Below are 23,272 nucleotides of genomic sequence, written 5' to 3'. Positions count from 1 at the left end.
ACAACACAGTCTGTGGTTTTGTAGAAAAGCAGATTTGGGGCCTCTGGGTCTCCCCGGGATGTGCAGTTACTGTGCAGCATCTAGAATTCGTTCTGCAAAGCTGCAGCTATAGGCTACAAAACAGCTTTCCCTGCCCTTTAGAAAAGTCCTGACTCAGCAGAACTTTTAAGCTTCAACTTTATACTGTGGAACAGGAAAGGAACAGGAGACGTGTGGCATTGTGGTCGCTGGGGATGGTGAAGGAACTGCCCTTTACCCAGTGGATCATGCTCCACTGGTGACAGATTTCCTCCACATATGTCCCTCTCTGAGAATTGCAGTGAACTCCCAACTTAGCTCATACATCAGGGCAAGTGCTAATAGCTTGTCATGGTTGGCCAGGATTGACTCTGAATCCTTGGCCTAGAGGTGAGATTTTCCATGTGCCTTTGGGAATGTCCTGAATTTCTGCTCAGAATAAAAGTGGACTTTACCAAGTGTATTGTTTCCCTTTTCCCAGAACAAATCATAGTCCCTCCAGCTAGTGGAGGTGCAGACACAAGCATTTGTGTGTCAGCAAATGTGGAGATCCACCAAAGGTCTCAGGAATGGCAGGAGGGGCTGGACTGCTTTGTGTCCCTGCCCTGAGGCCAGGCTGTGACACTAGCATGTTTCTCTCCTAGGACTACACCATCACCATGTACTTCCAGCAGAGCTGGCGGGACAAACGCCTGGCATACAATGACCTTCCTCTCAACCTGACCCTGGACAACCGGGTGGCTGACCAGTTGTGGCTGCCTGACACCTATTTCCTGAACGACAAGAAGTCCTTTCTGCATGGAGTGACAGTGAAGAATCGCATGATCCGGCTCCATCCTGATGGGACTGTCCTATATGGCCTGAGGTAAGTCTGAGGTGAATTCTTATTGGTTGTGGTTGTGAATGACGCCTCGTCTAAATTTCCTTCATTTTGAAAGAGATTCTGGTATTTTCTTCAAGCACACACAAGGACTACACAGATTCTGAAGTGTTGCACAGGTTTAAGCACCTGCTTTTTCTCCAAGCTAGACGTGGTTGTTTCCTTCAGGCCTCTGAAGTTCCCTGTAGTGCTATAGACAAATGCTGGAGATGGGAATAGTTGGTTCTGTGTGTTTCAGGTCACTGTCATTTGTGTTGCATAACACTTCCATTTGAAACACTCATTTTCAGTTGCTTATAATTTTCTGCAAGTTTGGCCTATGGAGATGAGACTTCATTACTCTGGTATCTAATGCTGAATACCTGTAGCACTTGAGTAAAATCACTTTAGTTATTTTTGAGTATGAGATCGTAGACATTTTTGTACCATTAAAAAAAAAAGTCTCTTCACCAGAGCAATTTTGATAATTGAGCTTTGAAAGTTGATATCTAGCAGGGGAATGGTCCTCAGCAAGGAGGCTTTTTATGGTGTCTGGAATAAATTTATTTGCAAGTACAAAGGATTTTCGAAAGTGTGTTTGTGTGTAGGGGAGGTGACAGAGTTTGACCTTGCTGTGTTATCTGGATCTGTAGAGGTGCCAGGGCAGGTAGGAATGTCAAGTGGGAGGACGAAGGGGGCTAAATGGGAAGTTTGTAGCTGTAGATAAGCATGCACTTTTGGATGCTGTAGGTGAAATCTAAGCAATGATTTCCCCAATCCTGTATTTGTCTTCTTTGAGCTGTTCTCCTAGTGTGTTTCTTGTTTGTTTGTCTGTTTTTGTGTGTTTTTTTTTTCCTCCTTTTTGACTACCAAAATTCACAGCTGGCTTTTAGACCTGCCTCCACATTCACAAATGATTGTGATAGCAGCTCTGGGCTTACATCCCAGTGCAGCAAAGGGGGAGGAAAGACCTTTCTCTTTCAAAGAGGGTACACCCACCCTTCCCATTTACAGTATCAGCTCTTCTGCTGCTTCGTGTTTTGTGGCAAAGACTGACTTTTTATGATGATTTCTTCCTTTTTAAGTAGCAGGGCTGTTTTGGGAATGGTGGGGCTGGGTGTAGGCACAGCAAAGTAGGAGGATGCACAGGACATCATCCTGCTAGAGCAGCCAGGTGCCTGTGCCCAGTGTTTCCCTATGGCAGAGCTCTGGGAAGCTGTAAGAAGCAGTGGATACTTGTGCTAAGGGACAGGCAGGGGTATGCTCCAGCCTGTCATGAAGGAGGGGACACAGACTGCCGTGAGGCTCGGGCTGCTGAGCCAGCCCACCTGAGCACAGAGCTGCCTCCCCCAGGCTGGTGGGCATCCTTAGCATGCACCTGCGCAGCACACAGAGCAGAAATACTCGTGTATTTTTATCAGCTGCCATTTAGTCAGCTCCAGCAATGAGCAGTGTGGATCCAGCTGCCAAGCAGTGGAAGTCCATGGAGGGTTTGCAGGGCAAGGCTGCTGTCTGAGCACCTCCAGCACCGTCCCTGCCCTTGCCCTCTTGCGGGGCCCTGCAGTGTGGGTGGGGGAGCTCAGCTCCCTCCCAGGCAGGGCCTGGGTGAGATGAGGAAAATTGCATCCAGGCCAAAAGAAAGAAAATGACAGCTGTTTGCCCCTGTTATTTCCAGGGCCATAGTAAGAGCCGCCTGTGTTGTTTTAACTTTTGGCTGGTTTTCCTGGAAGCTGCTCTCTTGCCCCTGGAGAAAAAGGCAACTGCAAAAACAAAGCAGTGAGCAATTGCAACTGCTGTTCCTAGGCTGTGCCTCCAGCCAGGATGGCTGGTTTTCACTGCCCTGAAAGCACTGGGGTGTTGGGGGACAAGCCAGGTGCCCTGAATGCTTGAAATCCCTCTAGATTTATCTGTGGTGGTATGGACAGTGCTTTCCTTAAGGCTTGCTGTCTGGACTGACTCCCGCACCTGTGATTTTGCTGACAGCAAAGTGCTAGGTGCAGTTTTGCAGGTGCAAATAATTGTGATCATATTCAAAAATACATAGACACATGCACAGCAGGTGTAAGCAGGTAAGAAAATCGTCTGGATATTCACCTGTGCTCCCTTTATCTTGGTACAAATACACCCATGCTTGCTCTGCAAGCAGTAAGGAAAGTGTGGGTCCTTCCTCTATTATAAAGCTTGGTCTTGTCTTCTCTTGCATTTTTGGAAGGATCTTTAAAATGGAGTTGCCTTGATGGAAGAAGGCCAAAGGAGGCATTTTCTGTGTTTTGTGTTTTTCGTTTTTCTCTTTTTTTTTCCCCTTTGTTTACCTGCTTATTTGTTTTTCCTCCGGCGAGATACCACAGCTCTGTTCCTTCTCCTGCTACCTTCTCACCAGTCGCTTCCCCCTCCTTTGAGCTGATCCTGTAGCAAAGTGACTCAATCGTGCTATTTGTGGCACAACAGTCATTTTTCTTTCCACCAGTCTCTGATGTCAGAGACCGGGGAGGATGACACCCTGGCAGGCCCCAGCTTTCAGTGAGTGTTCAAACAGGATCAGGCTCAAACCCCAGATCAGACCACAAGGTCCGAGTTAGCTCACATGAAGTCAATGGGTATTTCGTTTGACTTCACTGAGGACAAGATCAAGCTTCAGATATCTTGTTTCCATGAGTAAATGAAGCCCTTTATTCTACCACTCTGCTCCATTGTGGAAGTTGCGTGTCAGAAAAGCATATGCTTGTTTTTGATAGAATTAACGAATTAGTGGATGAAGGGAGTGCAGCAGATGTAATACAGCTACATCTTAGGAAAAACGTTCGATACAAAAGCTTACTCCAAAATTAATTCACACTGGGCTGGGATTAAAAGCCGGTTGCCAGACCTCCGACGAAAGGAATGCATAAACAGCCACGGGCTGCGTCGGGGAGGTGACGCTGGCCTGCAGGACCAGCTCTGGCGTTTCCCAGCTCCGTCCCTTCCAAGCTAGCAGATGGCCAAAATCCCGGGGTCTGGAGCCCAGACCCAGCCCCGGGGATGCTCCAAGCAGCTGAGGATGTGTGGTCTGCCGTGGGAGGATGCAAACCCAGCAGAGCCAGTGGGGTTCTAGGACACAGAAGGTGGTGGGGTGGGGTTGTGTCCGCACCCCTCTGGCCCCCAAATACCTTGCAAGGTGCCTGTGAAGTGCAGGAGAGGTGGTCACCTGGGGCACACAGAGGAATGTGCTAAAGCAACAAGGAAAGGCTGCAACGCGAAGGGAGGCTTAAAGGAGCTGCCCACAAAGATGAAAAGCAGTCAGTTGTTGGTGTAGGGGAGGGAGGTGGATAAGATAGTGAGGAAGAGCCGTGTAGAGCTGGCTGGATTTAATGTATTTTTCCTCCTAATAGCTTTTTGTCAGAAACTGCATTGGTTTCATCAAATTTTAAACAAAAAATTAGGGAGAAATTTTTCATTTAAGAAAAAAAAAACGTTTCAAAGTGTTGATGTTTCACTACTAATTTTATGCAGGGAATTTTTCACTTATGTCAATAATTCCCTGTCTATTTCATGCTGCTTGTACTACCACTGCTGGAATTTGAGAGTTACAGGGAGAAACACCGAAGCCTTTCTCTGGACCTCCAGAGACTGTCTAGCCCACTTCCGCCATAATATTCACTAAGCTTTACATTATCACGCGTACAAGCTATACATTATGGTCTGATATCTGTATTTCCTTTTCTAGACCATGCAGTTTCCTTTTGGTATTGAAGCAAGTTAACACTCATCAAATGTTGATGTCGTCAGTATTTTCCTATGTTTTCAGAGACCTAAAAATAGAAATAGCTGTAACAATGCTGAAATCCTCATATGGTAATTTGAAATCACATTTGAAACCGGCTTAAAAACATCCTTCGGGGAAACCTCGAAGCTATTTGATTTCGTTCCAATTAAGGACCAAACTGAATTCCAGCAAAACAGGTGCCTCGAGGAGCTCAGCATCCCTGTGCTCGCGGGGCAGCGGAGGGCTGGGGCGCGGGGCAGCAGGCGCGGAGCCGAGTGGACAGCGAGCGAGATGCAGCGCCTGGCTGGCGAGGAGCCCAGGCGATGTGAGCTGAGCAACTGAAAAACTGCAGAGGAATTTGATGACGGAGACTAAATCCTGTGCAGGGAGAATGAGGGATCTCCTCCTGCGAAGGTGGTGTAGTGGTGGGGGTGTGTGTGTGTTTTGCTTTTTTTTTTTTTTTTTTTAATTCCTGCCCATGATAGTCACCGCAGTGAGGTGTGGTTTGGAGATGAGGCAGTTTGTGTAGATGCAAAGAAGCCAAGGCACAGCAGGGCACTGAGCCCAATGGGAACGTAGACCCCTGCTATCCCCATCAGTGTAAATGCCTGTTCAGTGCTTGAAGCAAGGCGGAGAGAGCTGTTATAAATCAGACATCTCAACACTTGCAGTTTAAACCTGAGTGAAGCTGGATGTATCTGCTTTGGCAGCACAGGGTTTCTGCTTTTCACGGGGGTGAGTTCCCAACAGCCTGCTGCTCCCTGCAGTGTAGCTGCTCCTGGGGGGTGTCAGCCTTTGCACTACAGAAAATTAATCCACTCCTGGGACAGAGCCTGCTCCTGGGCCAGGCAGCAGCTCGAGCACCACTTGTAGCTCACCTCATGCAGGGAAGCAGCCCAGGTGGGCAGAGGCACGTCCAGCATCCCTCCCACCCACTCACCCACCAGCAGGTTACTGCATTGTGCCTCTGGGGCTGCCCTCCCTCCTCCCCATGGTTTGGGCTCTGCTGGAGCTCATCTTCTTCCTAGCTCCTATTTTCAGCCTGTCTCTTGACCAGGACTGAGCTATGTCTGTATTACATTCCTCAAATTCAGGCTTGGGATTATTGGTTCTCCAGTTGGTAGAAAGGGCTCTCTCTCTCCTGTCTCGCTCGGAGCCTGCTGTTTGCAGCCATGTCCTTGCTCTCCCTATGGGTGTTCTCTGATTTTTATGGAGTAGGGACCTGACAGGTTATAACTGAGGAGTTTTCTCTACACTGAGACCCCTGAGCAGCAATTTTCTCCTTCCATCTCGCAGGCCAGAAGATAAGAAATCTGCAGTTTTTCTCTTTGCTTCCCCCTCCCTCCCCACGAGAGGTTTCCCTGGAAATGTGAGAGATGATTCAGTCTCTACCCTGCCTCTAGCAGCTCTGCCTGCTCCCTCCGCAGGTTAGGCAAAGGCAACAGGAATCTCTCCTTTGGCAGCCTGGGTGTAAGCAGTTGGGCTCGTGTCCACCCAGCTGGGCTCCAAAGCTGGTGCTGCAGCCTTGCGCTGCTCACACCACCCAGCTCCAGCACAGAGGTCTGGGTGTGGGAGAAGGGTTTGTTCAGTGGGTGAGGGGAAATGGGAGTTCGGTTAGGAACCTGACAGGTCCCCATGTGCGTTTTGGCCTTCTAGGGACAGGATGAGGGACTTAGCTGGAAGCACTAGTTGGACACAGAAGTGCCTGCGTCTACACTTCAATTCCTATCCCCCAGAAAACATGTGCTTTTTCCCAGGGTGGAAAACAGGTTGATTTCGATTACTGGTACCCTGAGTACTAGTTTAGAAGAGCTTTTTTTCTCCCCATCTAATTTCAGTGCAGCGCATACTGCTGTTTATCAAAGGATGCCTATGCAGGCACAGATGCTTTTGGAAACAGAGTGACCTTAGCAGGATTGTGCCAAGACTTATGGAGTCGGTTTTAGGCCAGCAGACACAAGGGGAAAATATTCCATATCCTTGCCTTGCTCTTGGTTCTAACATGACCTCCAGGAGTCTGCAAAGATCAGACCGTGTTAAAAGAATGGCAAAATCCACCACGGGTTTATAAATCCCTCCAGGCCCTTCAAAGTTTGTGCTTACTGCCAGGCAGAAGGTGACATTTGCCAGCATGATTTTTATGACTGACTTTGAGAATGTACAGAGTAAAAATTTGATTTCATTTTTTCCCGCATTCAGCAAAACAGCAATTTTGCCTCGCCTTCTACTCTCAGTTATCAGAATCCCAGTACAAGTCTAACTTATCCCTTGGGGGGGTCTGCACATGTCCTGTGAAACTCAAGCTGCTTGTGTACTTTCTCCTCATTGCTGCAAATTGAGCTCTGGGAGTCAGTATCACTGGGGGACAGGAGCATCTTCAGCTTCTCAGGCAATCTGAAATCCAAAAAGTTTCAACCAGCAACTTAAAGTTGTGTTGTTTTTTTTTTTAATCTTTTGCTGTGAGGGTGTTTGAATATTTGTGTTAGTCCCTGGATGATGAAACTTACTCCATACCTGCAAAACAGACAAGAATGTAAGTGTAGGCACACGCTGTTCCAGTACCACTTAACATTGGCCCCAGAAACCAGTCTCAGGCACATCTAGTTCACAGGAATGCATGTAATTATGATGCACACGGTGCAGCAGTTCATTTTGTAAGGATGAGCTCAAGGAGAAAGGGACCCTGCTTGCTTTAGGAAACCCTCAAAGGTGAATGTCTTCGCTTCTCTCCAACCCAGCCCTCCTTAGAGAGGCTGGACCTGCTCCTTTAGGAATCAGATGGTGTTTTGGGGAAGTCATATTTTGCCCTTTACACTCATAGCTGATGAATTTGGTTCTCTTGACACACTGGAGATAATCCAGAGGATGAACTGGTGGCTGAGGGCCTCCAGAGCTGAAGTTTGGTACAGGGAGATCACACCTGGGGAGCTGAAGGGGCAGCTACCATGGAGGGAGGCAAGCAACAGGGTAGGAGAGAGATGGAGAGGAGACATTCAGCCAGGGTAGGTAGGTTTTAAGAGGTGGGAGCTCCACATTGCTCTGTCTTTGAACTTATATAATCATTCTAAATAAGACAGAAGAAGCCATTAAGAAGTAAACAGTGACGAGGAGGATTGGAAAGGGAATGGAAGGGCTGGTGGCGTTCAGGTCGGAGAACTTGTGGAGGACTGATGGTGTGTAGGAGTCTGAGCTGCAGCTGTGGTGGGATGGACCTGTGCTGCTGCTCATGGAGCAGGCAGCAGGGTGAGGCTGCATTGCTTTTCCGTGCCTGCCTCTGCTTTATTGGTACTAGTGCCAGGTGGGCATCGCTTCCTCCTTGTAACAACAGAGACCTAGCACTTGCCTGGTGGGACTTTGAGCTTTGTGGCTGCCCTACCTGAAGTGATCCCTACCTCCCCTGGGGCTGAAGGACTCTCTTCAGAGTAAGATATCTGGGCTACCTCAGCTTCTGCTTGGATCTGCTGGGTGCTGGCAGAGAAGGGGGATATCCATCAGCACACAGCCTGCCAGAGCTGCTTGACAACTCACGAATGCACGTCCCTCCTTTTTCTTTTTGGAAATGTACAGTGGTTTCTCCCTAGCCCTGTCTCCCCTCGATGGACTGCCTGCCAGCTGTGCAGCAGAGTAGCAAGGCACTGAGGACTTGGCTGCTTTGAAAGCCTGCAGACCTGAGGAGCAATGATGAGGGCAAGGGCACAAACACGTCTTTCCTATGGGGAGGGAAGTGAGAAGGTTGTGATGTGAGGGGGGGGTGACTTGGAGGCCTGCAGATGTGACAGAAATGGAGGGAGGAGAGGGGAACTGGAGATGGTGGGTGCTTGGCCCCTTCACCGAGCGTGTCGTGCGAAGGGCAGGCGAGCCTCTCCCCTCCGATGGGCAGCGTCTCTGTGAATCGCCATTGAAGCAGATGGAACTTCACGCCACACACATTTTTGGATTTAAAAGGGGAGGGAGGGTGGGTAAAGAAGCAAGAGAAAGGGGGAGGGAGGGAGAAGACGTGGCCTGGCCAGGAGCCAGCACCTCTTGCCAGTGCCACGAGGAAGGTGGCACCCTTCCCCAGCGTCCCCTCCGGCCCTGCGCTCCCTGCTCTGCTCCACTCGGGTCGCGTCTCCTGCGGGCACTGCTCTCTGTCTAGAGCTGTTTACAGGGCGATGGTTTGTTCTGTCTTCTCATCTCCTTTCGCACGGAATGAGTATCCACTCTGCTTTCTGTCTTTTAACCTCTTGTTCTTCTCTGGCTTTCCTTCCCCAGGCTCCTTCACCCCTTGCTTCCCCTGATCCCACTCCTCCGCTCCCTTACCCCAGTGGCCTCCTGTCCTGCACTATCTGCTCTCCTGCCTCTCAGCCCTGCCCGTCTCCCCCATCACCATTCATGCCATCATCACTGTTCTGTCTTCTGGGAGCAGGCAAACAGAGCCGTGATGCTGTGGGTCACCCATGAGCAGGGTATGGCAAAGAGCTGTTGGGGTACAGGATGGTTTTTGAGGTTCAATATATAAATAATTGAACATCCTCCTTACCTCTCTGTGACACCACGTTCTTTATCCCAAGAAGGGTGGATTATCAATTCTTAGGAAGCCCAGAGGCAGGACCCAGCATCTCAGGCCAGCTGCTCCCCACCTAGTCATGAGCCAAACACCCAGGTGGTCCCACGGTGCTGGTGCCCATAGCCTTGCTGGGTGCCCCTTGTTGTGGGTGCAGCACTGCAGCTGAAATGCTCCAGACAAGCAGGTGGTTGCAGTCCAGGCTGGAAAAAAAGAAAAAGAAAAAAACCTGCATGCTACTTGGTCCCAGTCCTCACCTGTCCCAGCACTGTTACGTGGGCAGGTCAGCAGGAGCCCAGGGCCTCGAGCCAGCCGGGGTATCTCTGTTGGATGCTGAGCTGTGCAGCGCAGATGTGCCCACCCTTTAATTTGAAGGAAAGAGAAATTCTTATCTGATTTTTAAGGACTGATGCCCTCTTTATCTCGTTTTTCTCCTTTCCGTCCTATCTGTCCTGAAGTTCTCTTCTTTTTGAATCAACGGGGATAAATCCTGCTCTGATGTAAATCTCTGCTGATGTAAATTGGTGTGATCTTGCAAAAATCATTGGAGTGGCTCTGGATTTATGTTGGCTGTTAGCGTGAGCGGGATTTGGCGCATGGAGTGTGGTAGCCATAGCTCACTGTGTCGTGCTCTGCATTTCCAACCAGCACTGCAGGTGACGAACAAATCCTGCCGAGAGGCGGGAGGGTCCCTCTCCATCCAGAACAGGCTTCCCCTGGATGTCCTTAGCGCAGCCACGTTAGCCAGCCAGGCTGCAACTCGGGGACGGACACCGCGGAAAGGTTTTAGCCCGCAGGGTCCCACAAATGGGGTGGAAAATTTTCATTTAATCCGTTTTTGCATCTCACACTTTAGGGAAAATCGGAGAGCGCGTTTGTCGCCGCTGTTTCCCAGGGGTGCGGTATAATGCACACAGTATGGCCGTGTGCGGCACAGGGGGATGACTCATACCCGGCCGTGACTCCTTGGCCTCTGCGCCTGGCCGGGACGGGCCGTGCACCTGCCACCGCGGGCTCTCCAGGCAAAGTTCAGCTCCCCCAGGTGTGCTTGGGGCTGTCCCCCGTGCCCAGGTGCACTGGGGTGGGAGAGGCGTTGGCTTGCCCGCAGTCCTCCCCGAGGTGCCGAACCTGGCGGCTGTGGAAGCAATGCGTGCAGTCCCAACGCCGCGGTGATAATTTGTACGTGGCTCCTGCCCTGTCATCCTTCTCCCCCCCCCCCCCCACCCCGTGCTCTCTCCTCCACCCCGACTGCATTACGGATAAAAGGGTTAAGAGCTCGCCTGGGCCCCCTGCTCGGAGAGAGGGCAGTTGCAGTGTTGTATCTAGACCCAGCGAGGATATATATAAATTCCCTCCGTCTCTTCGGATCTATTTATAGCACGGCAGGCAGTGGCAAAGGCTCTCCTCAAGGCTTCATCTCCTACAAACAGTCTTCACAGACAGCAGAGAGATAAATTTAGCACACGAGATTTCTTAAAGAGCCAGCAGCTCCACGGGGCCGCTCGCCCGCCCTGCTCTGGCCCCCATCCTGGCACCCCCCGGGCTGTGCTCTCCCACGGGTGCTTGCACCCCCATTCTGCCACCACCCCCTCCAATTTTCTGTCCAGCTTCACCCATCCTGCCCCTCCTTCCCCTTTCTGCTCTCTTTTTTTCTTTCATTGATGCTTTTTCTCTTTTGCTGGTTCGCCATCTCATCCTCTCTGCTTTCTTGTCTTTTTTTTTTCCCTTTTTCTCTGTCTCCCTGGCCACAGGGCTCAGAAGATAAAGCTTTCTTGTTAACAGTTCACTGGTTATGCCTACATAGTAAAAAATGTGTAGCTTGATTAATGCCTTCCAGATGGTTAATTGAAAAAAAGGGGGGGGGGAATGCACCAATCTCTCCCCTCTCTTCAGTACTCTGCACACACACGCTGCATAGGAAGAAAACTGCATTGAAGGGTGAGGGGAGCAATATATTTGAGAAATGGGGGCAGCCTGCTAACTGTAGGGCTGGTAAATTAGCAGCTGTTCTGCTCTGTGCCTGCTTCCTACCCATTCCCTCATCTACCCAACTGCAAAATGCCCCATCCCAGAGAGCGACGCTTCTCTGCAACACACAAACACCCTCCTTGCACACACGTGTGAGCACTTCGTGGGCACTGAGTGGCTCTGACACGCCCAAAACAACACCGACCCTCTTCCTCTCCCCGTATTTATTTTTATAGGGGATGTGCACACATGCATTCATGTGTCAGGCAAATCTTGATCACGAAATCACTCGCACAAGAGTGAATCTGTGAGCAGAGCCGCCAGCCCATAGTGCAGGAGCGGGAGGGCAGTAGGTACAATGGAAGGACTGTGACTGCAGTGGGGTCCTTGAGGCAATTTGGGAAGAAGGACGAGGGAAAAACATGGTCATTCTTCCCCCTAGGTCATGGCAGGGCAATTTAATTGACGCATTTTCAGTTTACGGACATGTGTCCTCTGCCTCTCTCTATTAACCTGACATATCTCTCCCCCTCTGTCCATAGCTCTGCCTACTCCCAGTTTCTTTGTCTCTCTCCTGGAGGGACAGAGGAGGAACACAAATCCCTCCCCACCTCGCTAATAGAGACACTGCCTTGCTGACGTGAGTCACGAAGGGTTTAAGCCATGCAGTTGAGGGTGAGCCGCATCCAGCCCCCCGCACACCTCCCTCCCGCCCTCCCACCGTGGCTCTCCCTGGTTTCCAGGGAAACAGCGGCCCCAAATGCTGCCTGACTTTCACGTCTGCCTTTCACTTCTCCTTTTTTTTGTAAAACAAAAAAAAAATATATATATATATATCCTGATTTTTTTTCCCCTTCTTTCAGGATCACTACCACGGCTGCTTGCATGATGGACCTGCGGAGGTACCCCCTGGACCAGCAGAACTGCACGCTGGAGATCGAGAGCTGTGCGTATGCCACGCGATGCCACGCGCCAACCTGCCCCAGCCAAGTCTTCCCACCCCTGGGCTGCCTCCCACGGGTGTTAACCCGCATCCAAGGGTGTGCCCTGGGCAGGACCAGGCTCCCTCATCCAAACTCCATTCCCTGGGGACCTTGTGGGTGAATGCCTGGGGAAATAGAGATCTAGCAGCTGACTGGGCACTAAAATCACCCTCACTTTCGAGAGGGTAGGGAAGCCTCCCTTAGACCTAAGCAAGCCCTGGAAACCTGTCCTCACTGGTGGCTGAGCCTGCTCTTCATGGGAGGTGGGACCAGAGCTCCCCACAGCCCCTCCCTGCTTGGATTTTCCTTGGACTCCCATGAAAAGCCTCCCCTGACCGCGCTGGCGAAGGGAGGTTGGTCTCTCCCTCATAAAAATGCACTGCAGTATCCCCGCAGGAGCGGTCCAGAGCAGCAGATCTCACAGTAATGATGATGCAGCTTCAGTGGTGATTATCAGAGAATTGCCTTTTTCATAAAAGAGGTCCCACGGCATCGGTAGCCGGCAGGCACAGTGCTGCCTCCCCAGCCCTGCCCGCGCCTGGCAGCCCTGCTCCCGCTCGGGATGCGCAGCAATAGCAGTGCTTGGCGTGGTGGGTAATGGGATGTAAATGAGGTCCTCCTGGAGGCACTAATGGCATGTCATTTCTGGCACTCCTTCGTATTTTGAGAATAGTTTACGGTACAACCAAGAAAACAGAAGGCAGAGAATTACCCACAGTTCCCCATGTTGCGATTTTGTTCTTAATGGGACATGTCAAGCCAATTTGTTAGTTGAAGTTACGCTTCCTTACAATATTTCTAAGATCTACGCAGAGATGAAGAGACTCATGGTTTCCTTCCTAAGAGCCTTTGTCTCTCACACTCTCGCGCGTTGCAAATCCACAGGGCTCCATTTTGTTTGCTTCCACATCCACACAACTTTGGAACAACACTCCTTTCATGCCTGGCTTTAAAAAACACACTGAAAACAAACAAGAAAAACAAACACCAAAATAACCCTTTTGTGGTGTGGGAGTGTTGAGTTTGTAAAGCAGCAGCATGCAGCTGGGGTCTCCTTCCCCACAGCAGCCTGTGGCGCTTGCCTGCAGGAGGTAAGCCCAGGCTGGCACTGCCTGTTGAACTAATCCCTGTCCCAAAAACAGCCCTCACCCCATAAACCGTCTCCTAACTGTGTGCCAGGACTCGGCAAAAAAGCGATGAGGCAGGCAACAAACAGGCCATTAATCTGACATTTGAAGACATTGTATCAATACTTTATGATATTTCAGGTTGAAATGACTTATCTTTGTGAAAGTTCTTTTGCTTTTTAACATTAAAATGGAAACTTCGTTTTCCTTTCTAAAGCTGCAAATCAAAGTGGAACGTTTATTTTTAGACTGAACAATCCTTCCCTTTAGAATCACTTTAAAAAATGGCTTCTCGGAAAAAAACGTGTTTGATTTCACATTGCATAATAACATGAAAAAAAAAAAAACAGAAAAGATTGGTACCCAATATCAGCAGGTCGTAGAATAAATGGAATAGAGCTAGTTAACTGTGAGATATCCTAAAATTAGTTACTGTAATTTGACATTTTCATTGCTGATCAGGAAGTAAATTTGAAGTCACTGCTGTTAAATTTGTGGATGATGAAGATAGCAGTCTGCGTGGCTTGCTTGCTGCACATTTGAATACATCCCGATCTGAATACATCCCGCATATATCTGAACACAGCTAAATGCGGAGGTTTGGGCATGGGACTGAGGGACGGTACCTGCCCGAGCATCGGCCGGGGAAAATGACGGAGGGCTCGCAGCCCTGAGCATCACTGCTGGAGGCTTCGTGGCAGGGCCCTGACAGAAAAGGCTGGAGTGAGCCTCAGTTATATAAACCAGGGGAGCAGTGAGTCAGAGCAGGGAATCGATTGGCCTCTGAATATGTTGCTGGTGAGCCTGGGAAAGGGGCTCTGTCTAATTTTGGTTTCCATAATTTAGAAAGGAAGTTGAGAAATCAGAAGAGGTTGAGAAAAGATGCTAAAAACCGTTCGCAAGCTGGAGCAGATGTTTTGCAGTAAGAAACTTAAATAGCTCAGCCTGGCTTGTTTACTGCAAAGGAGGTGGAGAGGTGACTTGTTTACAGGCCGGGTGCACCTCTGCAGAGGGCGAGCGCTGGGTGGAAAGAGCTTGGTAACCTCAGAAAAACACAGAGTGACCACCAGCATCGGAGAGTCTGAATTCAGGTGGAAACTCACACACAATGTTTTTAGCTGCGAGCATGTTTGAGCCACCGGAATCAAGCACCGGGAGCAGTGAGGACTTTGCTTTTTCGTGATGCTTTCCACACTTAGTGCCTTGCTCTGGGAGACACACTGCAGCCAGATGCAAACACCAGGTCCTGTGCACAAAGCCGGGGTAACTGAGGCAGGGCAGCAAGCTGTGATACCCATGTCTGCAGCAGAGGAGATGACATAAGGGTCCCTCTGAATTCCTGTGGGCCTGTGAGTCTGGGTGCTTTACATTTTATGGCTGTGAAGCAGAAGCAGCCGTCAGGGAGGAGGTGGAGGCCTGGCTTGACTGATTTTCACCAGGAGCAGATCTGGCACAGCGTTTGGAAAATTGTTATTACTTTTTTAGCACCTGTGAATAAGCGCAGTGAGCACAGGACGTGGGCTTGGACACTACAGAGTCATCAAATAATTCAGTTTAGAAGGGACCTCAGGGTATCTCCAGTCCAGCCCCCAGCTCGAAGCAGGGTCAGCCATGAGATCAGAGCAGGTTACTCAGGGCTTTGTCCACTCAGGAGCTGCAGCGTGACACCATCCTCAGAGGTTCAGATCTGAGCCAGGGGAACCCTTGGCCCTTGAGGTTAGGTAGAATAATTCCTCCTCCTCCATGGCGCATTCAGCAGCTCTTCATTCGCCTGCTGTCACTGATAACCTGGTGCTGGCCCTGGTGGCCACTCTCTGTAGCGGATGTTGGCCTCGCTGGGTTCTGCAAGCCACCTGCCTCTGCTGCCAGGGCTTGTGGCTGAGGCTGGCTGTCGTGCTGCAGCTCAGGTGGTGAATAAAAGCTGTCTGTGGGCACAGGTGAAGTTTCTGCTCTGGACAAAGCCTTCCACAGTGCTGTACTACAGCCTGTGTATACGCTGGTGCTTCTCTGAGCACAGAGGTGCTCCCGTGCAGCTCTACCCTTTGCTTAGAATAAGAGGCCACCCCTTGTCCAGAAACAGCCACGGTGCTGCAAAGCCTAGCTTGCCAAAAGCAATGTTAATTGTCAAGTGGAGATGACTCCTTGCCCACAAGGGCAATAGGCAGGGCTGTGACCATCGCACTAACGGGAGCAGAGCTGCATGATTTTGTCCCCTGGGCCTTGCTCCCAGTGAGGCCAAAGCACCTGGGCAGTCTTTCTCCTGGGACTGTGCCTGTGGGCTCCTCAGCACTTCCAGCCCATGCAGCCCTGCTATCTATAGTTCAGGGTCAAAGCACGAGGCTGTACCCTCAGCTGAGTTAACCTCTGAACAAATCCATTACCCTGAAACATAAGGGATGAGCATTCATGCCTTCCCTTCCTTTCTTCTCTCGTTAGTGCTCTTTTCAGCCAGCACCTGGCAGAAGCAGTTTCCAATCTCAGAGACTCTGTCCACTTCCCAACTCCAAATTTTGACTGAGAGTATTTAAAATAGGGAGGTACTCTGATGCTCAAATTTCTTTTCAATCACTGTTGTAAATTTTTATTTTTTTTAATCTCTTGGAATTTTTGATACTTGGAGGCTCTGTTTACCTAGTCCACATCAGAATGTATTGTGTGATCTCCCCCTTCTGGTAAAAGGAGGCAGTTTTAAAAAAGCAAATTGCAGTGTTTGGTGCATGTGATAGAGGCTTCGGATGCTCAAGTGCCTGTTGTGTTAGCCATGGAGATTATGTAGCACAAGTCAAGATTCGATGGACCATTTCCCGCGGGTTTTTTTTCCTGAATCCTAGCCAGAAGGGGGAGTTCTGACCAATTTTTTTTTCCCTCTTCTTTGGGGGACTGTACTGCCAAGCTCAGCTGAAGAAAAGTACGTCAGCAGGGAGGAGCTCTGCTTGCTGTCTGATGGTGTGGGCTTTCTTTTGGATCCTCTTCCAGATCACCTTAGAGAAAATGGGGGTGTCATCTGCTGCAGCTTGTCAGCTTAGTTTTCTCTCTGTGCTTCTCCACCTCTGCAGATGGTTACACGGTTGATGACATTGTCTTCTTCTGGCAAGGAAATGATTCTGCTGTCACGGGGATGGAGGTGCTAGAACTGCCCCAGTTCACCATTATCGAGCAGAGGCTGGTCAGCAGGGAAGTGGTCTTCACCACCGGTAAGTTTCTGCCCCAGGGGTGTGATGAAACACATAAACCCTCTGCTGATCTAGGTCAGTGTGGTTGCTCCTCTGATCTAGATGCTGAGGCATTAACTTAGGATCTAGGCTTTAGTTTAGGGTCCTGTTCCTTTGAAAAAGAAGCATCTCCTACACCGACCAAATTTGATTTTTTTGGATGCAGTTGTTTTCATTTCTTAATCAAAACTCCAGCTGAGCTCAAAACAGAACCTCCTTAGAAGGTTCTCAGCCTTTACCTTATTTTTACATGGTTTTCAACTGTCTCCCAAAGGCAATGTAGGTGTAGCAGAAAACAGAAGAATATTTCACTTGAAAAGCAGGTGGTCTATGGAATGAAAGAAACCCATCTGCACACTGCAATAAAAAGATCTGGAAGGAACGCTTGGGACAATTCAAATACTGCCAGTTGGAAAGTCGGAGGGGGTTGGATTTTGGTTGCTCTCCTCACTTTGATCTGGCATGGAGTTCACTGCCAAAGCAGCGAGCCACACACCTGTTACATGGTTTTTGGAAAGCCACGAAATCAGAGCCAAAGTCCATCTGTGGTGGTGGCAGATGGTGATTTTGTAATGGTACCTCAAGAGGCATGCCAGGGGCAGTGTCCCATTGCAGTGGTAATCTAGAGATCTACAAGAGGCAGTGTTTCTCCAAAAGAAGTTTGCAGTCTAAACAGATAAGACCTTCAGAAAAAGGACTGGTGAAGTACCGTATTCAAGCTACGCAAATGGCGCACAGTGGTGAGAGAACATAACCTCCTTTTTCCCAGTCTACCTCCTTGATCATTAAAGAATGTTGTTCTCCTGTTAGCTTAGCTGCCAACCCAAAATTATACTCATATTTCAGGCTGCTGTGTTGCCTAGGGAAGGAGGTGAGAAGGAAGAATGGCCTGGATGTTGTTTCAATGAGAGGCACTGCTTTGTCCCTGTAAAAATGACCATGTTCCAGTGGAAGGACAGTAAAAGTCCTTATTGTTGTCACTGTCCCCATTAGGTTCACTAAAAGATTAGGAGGAAGTTGCAAGAACTTAAAAAAAGAAAAAGACCTACAGATTAACTAACAGTACTCTATTTGCATATGAATTTGCCCAGTCTGACCATAACCCATTTTTAGAACAGCATGGGAAAAATACAATTCAGATCTTCATTGTTGTTTGGAGGAAAAGCTAGCACATGAAACAAAGGAAAATCATCTCACTGAATCCAGATATAGGGTTAAAATCTCCTGTGTATGCCTATGTCTTATTGGAACGTACCATAATGGCAGTTTCTGCTGAGTACTGAACAGACATTATCCCATGATGTCTGATACAATAATGTAACTTACGTAGAGTTGCCTTTCTTCTTAATATTCTGAGCCAACTGAGCAGACTCTGAAGAGTCCCTCCCTAAAGCTGATGAGTCCGCAAAACCTAATGAAAGAGAGATTCCTCATTATCACTGGCTCTTGAGAACATTTTCCAAATAAAATTTCAATTCCTAACCCAAGCTCCTACCATAAATACAGCCTCGCCCACCTCTGTAATATCTCATTGACAGGTTCATATCTGCGCTTATCCTTGAGTTTCCGGATCAAGAGAAACATTGGTTACTTCATTCTGCAGACCTACATGCCATCTATCCTCATCACTATCCTGTCCTGGGTCTCCTTCTGGATCAATTATGATGCTTCTGCTGCACGAGTGGCGCTGGGTAGGTACCTTTTTATTTTACATTGAAGAAGGTGTTTTTTTGAGGGAAATCAGACAGGGCAGCTCTAAGAAAGAAAATACTTTTTTCTTGATGAGGTAGCAGTGAAACAAGCTGTCATCCCAAACGAAGAACATTTCTTCTGAGAACAAACTGGAAGTTTTCATCCTGAAGTGTGACTTCTTTTGTTCAGAAATATTATCTCCTAAGTTTGAGTCAGTAAAACTTACATTATAGATTTCTGTAGGTGCAAGTTCAGACTCTAACAAAGGCATAAATGGTCACAGCTTCTCAGACATGTGAGATTGTGACATGCTATGAACCCACCAGTTCCCTCACTCTAGTTTGTACTTGTTTTCTGAAGTAGCGAAGTCTGGGCACCTCTTGGCCAACAGGTGTGCTGGGAGCAGTTTAGTTAGATGGTACTTGCTGAGAGTGGATGGCCAAAAAGCAGTAAGTATAGTGAGTGAATGGCTAAACGTTTAAGAAAATAAAGTAGCATTACACATTTTTGTGATATTTTAGGCCCCATACAGACACTTTCTTGTAGCTGAAGACCTTCTTAACCAAGTCAAATGTGGGACAGTAAAGTCCAAGTTTTTCTTAAGCATATGTTCCCCTAAATAGAGATGTTTTCCTATGAGAGGAAGAAAAAAAGAGATCTTTTAAGCAACAGAAGGGAAGTGGGGGTGGATTGCAGATGAGGATTTTGAAGAAGGAACAGGAGAAAAGGGGGTTGGCTGGCATATGAGAATGGGGCTGTGCAACACGATAGAAAGTTCAGAGGAAATAAGAGAGCCAAGGAGGGAGAAGAATTTCAGCTGGGGGGGGGGGGTTAGGACTCAGAGAAGCAATGAAGCACAGATAGAGGCTGGGTCTTACAGAGAAATTTGAGGGTTTAAATTAGCTCTAGAAGAAGAGAGAGTTTGTGAAGACTCAGAGGAAGCGTGGTTTGTACAAAGACACATAAAGAGATGATTTGGCCGTACGTGTTTGGAAAGTCTGGAGCAGGAAGGGGACAGGAAGAACATGGTAAATTAAAAAGGTAAGTTGCAATGACAAGAGTATAATCAGTGAGAGAAGAAAAAGAGATCACGCCAGACTGCTGGCACAGTGAGAGTATAAGCAGAAGGGTGGACACGAGATGCACAGCTGTTGAATTTCTGCTGACATCTGGATTCAAAGGAGAAGACAGAAGAAAAACATCATAGATCAGAACTGGAACAGCTCTCACTAAGACATTCCTGACAGCTCTCTATCTAACTTGTCCTAAAAAAGCTCCAAAAAAGGAGAATCTGCAGTCACCTCTGGGTACTTTACCTCCAGATTTGCCTCTTCATACAGTCAAAAATCTCTTCTTTGCCTCTATCCTAGGTCTCCAATACAATTTGTCTAGTTTTGGTAGACACAGAGAACATTCTATTCCACCCCCCTCCCTTTTTTTTTTTTTTTTTTTTTTTTTGCGCAAAGCTTCTGGATATTGAAAGACTGTTGTCATATATCCCTTCTGTTTAGTCTTCTGTGGACTGAAGACTATGTTTGTTTAAGATGCAGGAAATATAACTAGGCCTAAAAAGGAAAACATGAGAGGAGTTTGTACAGATAACTGAAGTAGTGAGAGGTAAAGCTGGTGAAAGGAAGGTGCGAATTTATAGGGCCAAGGATGTGGACAGAAGCCCATCAGGCAGGTAAAAGGAGAGCCATGTAGTAGGAATCCTTTCTCTCTTTGTCATATTCATGGCACTGGAAAGACAAAGCAGATTAAAAATTCATGTCAAGGATACTGAGGCATTCAGTAGTGCCCAGGGAAGCCTAATGAGTTCATGAAGTAGAAAACAGGGAGAAGAGTGAGAGACTAAGAGAAAAACTGTGTATTTCCTATCACAGTGAGTAAAAGAAGGACAATCAGGGAGCACTTGGAAAGCTGAGGTCCAGAGAATGTTGATCCACATTGTTCTGATGATACTCAGCTTCAACATTTTCTCCCACTATTGATGTTGTGTTTTTTATTTTTATTTTCTGCATTAGGCAGCTGGGCTTAGAATAATGGCAATTTTCTTCCCAATTGTGCTGCTTCCAACCTTTCTGAGGTTCCGTCCAGCTGGGAGGAGGGATGGGGAAACTGAGATGGGCATTTAAGGAAACCACCCCACCTTGGTAACAGAACACCTACCCTCTCCTTACAGGGGTCACCACGGTACTTACAATGACTACCATCAACACCCACCTGCGAGAGACTCTCCCCAAGATTCCTTATGTCAAGGCTATCGATGTTTATCTCATGGGTTGCTTTGTCTTCGTGTTCCTGGCACTCCTGGAGTATGCTTTTGTCAACTACATATTCTTTGGGCGAGGCCCCCGGCAGCAGAAGAAACAGAGTGAACGGATCAGCAAGGCTAACAATGAGCGCCACCGTTATGAAGAGAAGAGGGTGAGAGAGCAGGTTTGTCCCCTTCTTTCATTGTGGCAGGAGAATTCAGTCTCTCCACTGCTCATTCAGTCCTGGGTGAGCTGTGGTGCAGCCTTTCTCCTCATCATGAGAGAAAAACTTCAGTTCCCTTGTCTTGTTAACACAGATCCACTGAAGTCTGCAGACAGATGCATAGAAAGACATCTTCCCAGTGATTACTGGGACTTTTTTCTCCTTGATCATTTGGTCATCATCCTCAAGCCAATCTCATCAAGACCATCCTCTTACAAGGACAGGTCTAGCCCAGAGTACCCCTGTGGCTTTTGGTCCTAATCTGCTGGCAAAATCACATTGCCCCACTCACAAGTTTGCTGCAAGCACAGGCTCCAGCCTGTGGGCAACCAGCATCGATGGAAAACCTTTGCAAATGCAGAAGTCCAGGTTCAGAGCCCACTGTTAATCCAACCAGCAGTGCTGGTACCCAGAAAACTGTTCAAAATCATCCCCGGTGGCATAGTCATGTGCACACTGTGCACGGGACAACCTTGCTACCTTTCTCTTTGTCTTCCCTGTTCTAGGTTGACCCTTACGGTAACATCCTCCTCAGCACTCTGGAGATGAACAACGAGCTGCTGGCCACGGACATGATGAGCAGTGTCGGCGACTCTCGAAACTCTGTCATGTCCTTTGAAGGCTCAGGAATCCAGTTCCGCAAGCAGCTGGCCTCTCGGGATGGATTTGGTCACCACCCAACCCTGGACCGCCACGTCCCGCTGACCCACCATGCCGCAGCCCGCAACCGTGCCAACTGCCGTCTCCGCCGGCGGTCATCTAAGCTGAAGCTCAAAATCCCAGACCTGACAGATGTCAGCACCATTGACAAGTGGTCACGAATCATTTTTCCAATCACCTTTGGATTCTTCAACCTTGTTTACTGGTTGTACTATGTAAATTGATGCCTGCAGCCTCCAAGAGAGATAGGGACAGACACTCAGACAATGACAACACAGGAGTGTTGTGGTCTTTTGGGTTTGGGTTTTACTCTTTACTATCATTATCATTTATTCCTTTGATTCATTAGATTTATTCTAAGCTTACTCTTCTCTTTTCAGCACATGTAGAACCACGGAGTGTTGGGGGGGATAAGGGAGAGAAGAGTATATGGGAGGGGATTTGGTTTCAGGGAGGGATGCGTTTGTCTTGATTTTGGTTTCCTGCTGAAGGACTTAAATCATTGTAAAAAAGAAAAAAGAAAAAAAAGAAAAAAATGAAAAGAAAAAAAAAAGGAAAAAAAAGAAAAAAAGACATAAAAAGAAAAAAAAAGAAAAAACAACAACAACAAAAAAAAGAAAAGTTTTAAATAGGGGGGGAGGGAGATTTAAAGAAATTGAGTCAAAAACTGGTGGGGGGGATAGGTTATCTTCGGCTGTGCTCACTAATGCGCTATCCTCACTTCCATTTCACTACTGAATTTCATCTTTCTCTTCTCAGTATTATTATATTTTTTTAATCTTTCTTCTGTCGCTGTTCTTAACCCCTTCATGTTTATTCCTTCATGGATTCATGAGATAGTGGTGTTTCATTCTCATGCTATGAGATTTCTCTTTTCTTTTTCTCTCTCCCTCTCTCTTGCTTACAAGCCTAAAAGAATCTTTTAAACCAACAAATAAAAAGAATATTTATTTTGGAAGAGCTGGGAAGGGGGGAGGACAGGGCAATTATTTGGGAGGGAAGGGGCAATGTGGGGGCATAGGGGGGTGGGAGGAGGGAGCTTATCAAAAGCAAAGGCACATTTGCAAGTTGCCTTTTTCCACCTTCAGGAGTCTGCAAGATGTTTTTCCTGTGTGAATGGGTGTGGGGGTGTGTGTGGCGCATCTGTGTGTGTGTGTGCGCGTGTGAATGTAGATATGGATGTGTGTGTGCAAGCATGTTTTCTGGGGTGGGGAGCTGGGGAGGGGGGTTTTGTAATGTCTTTTGTAGAAAGAGAACTCAGATGACATTTAACTGGCAGTGTTTTGGGGGGAATAGCAGGGTTTTGTTTGCTCATTGCAACTTTGTGAGGTTGGAGGTTGGAATCCCAGCTTGTACTAGAGAAATAGGGCTGGGGACAGTAGATTGTGCAAATATACTTGCTGAGGAGAGAGAGGGCTTTGTGGATCAGCAATGGGATGGCGCCATTGTCCACTGCTGGCATCTGATCTAAACTGATTTAGTCCTGAAATGAGGGCTTGTTCCTAATCATTTCCACCCTGCATCTTTCTTACTGAATTTTGGGAGAAAAGCAGTTACAGGACTCTGAAAACTCAGCCATTTCCCCCCTCTACCTGCTCTTTTTGCCAGACAAGGGACTTCACACTCCAGTCCACCAAGTAACCATAGCCTACAGCAAGGTGCAGGAAGGGGTGTACATTGTTTAACTCGTTGTGCTTCAGGATGAAAAAAATCCAGAAATGATAACTATTCCCTTTCCTAAGAACTTCAGAAGCAAATAGTGGGCTGGCACCCTCTGATGTGTACTGCTTCTATCTGGCCTTGCTTTGTGTCTGTTAAAACATGCGGAGTGTAGAGAAGAGGACCCTGTGTTCCTTCCTGCAAAAGATGCAACTGAGGATGCAGTAGAGTTCTGTGGAGCATCATCCCTCTGGAAGACAATGGTCTTCAAAAACTGGGCAGGCTGAAGGTTGCAATGAAAATGCTGAGCTTGTCAGTGCTTGTGGAAGCC

At 48.1% G+C, this 23,272-nt stretch overlaps 1 protein-coding gene across 2 annotated transcripts in view; it reads left to right on the top strand.

Annotated features, from left to right (window-relative positions):
- Positions 1-21,506, top strand: part of GABRQ (gamma-aminobutyric acid type A receptor subunit theta) — a 62,515-nt gene extending 41,009 nt beyond the window's left edge. Inside the window, exons 4-9 of one of the 2 annotated variants that reach the window (XM_035541651.1) lie at positions 663-883; positions 11,994-12,076; positions 16,297-16,434; positions 17,991-18,143; positions 20,327-20,571; positions 21,129-21,506. In XM_035541651.1, coding sequence (XP_035397544.1) covers positions 663-883; positions 11,994-12,076; positions 16,297-16,434; positions 17,991-18,143; positions 20,327-20,571; positions 21,129-21,506 — 1,218 coding nt within the window. Of the gene's footprint in view, positions 1-662; positions 884-11,993; positions 12,077-16,296; positions 16,435-17,990; positions 18,144-20,326; positions 20,584-21,128 lie in introns of both variants that reach the window. The other variant, XM_035541650.1, reaches the window with a different exon arrangement.
- Positions 21,507-23,272: the final 1,766 nt, after the last annotated feature.

This window comes from Cygnus atratus, chromosome 13, assembly GCF_013377495.2.
Source record: "Cygnus atratus isolate AKBS03 ecotype Queensland, Australia chromosome 13, CAtr_DNAZoo_HiC_assembly, whole genome shotgun sequence".
Taxonomy (NCBI): domain Eukaryota; kingdom Metazoa; phylum Chordata; class Aves; order Anseriformes; family Anatidae; genus Cygnus; species Cygnus atratus.
This window is presented reverse-complemented; position numbering and strand designations above follow the sequence as displayed.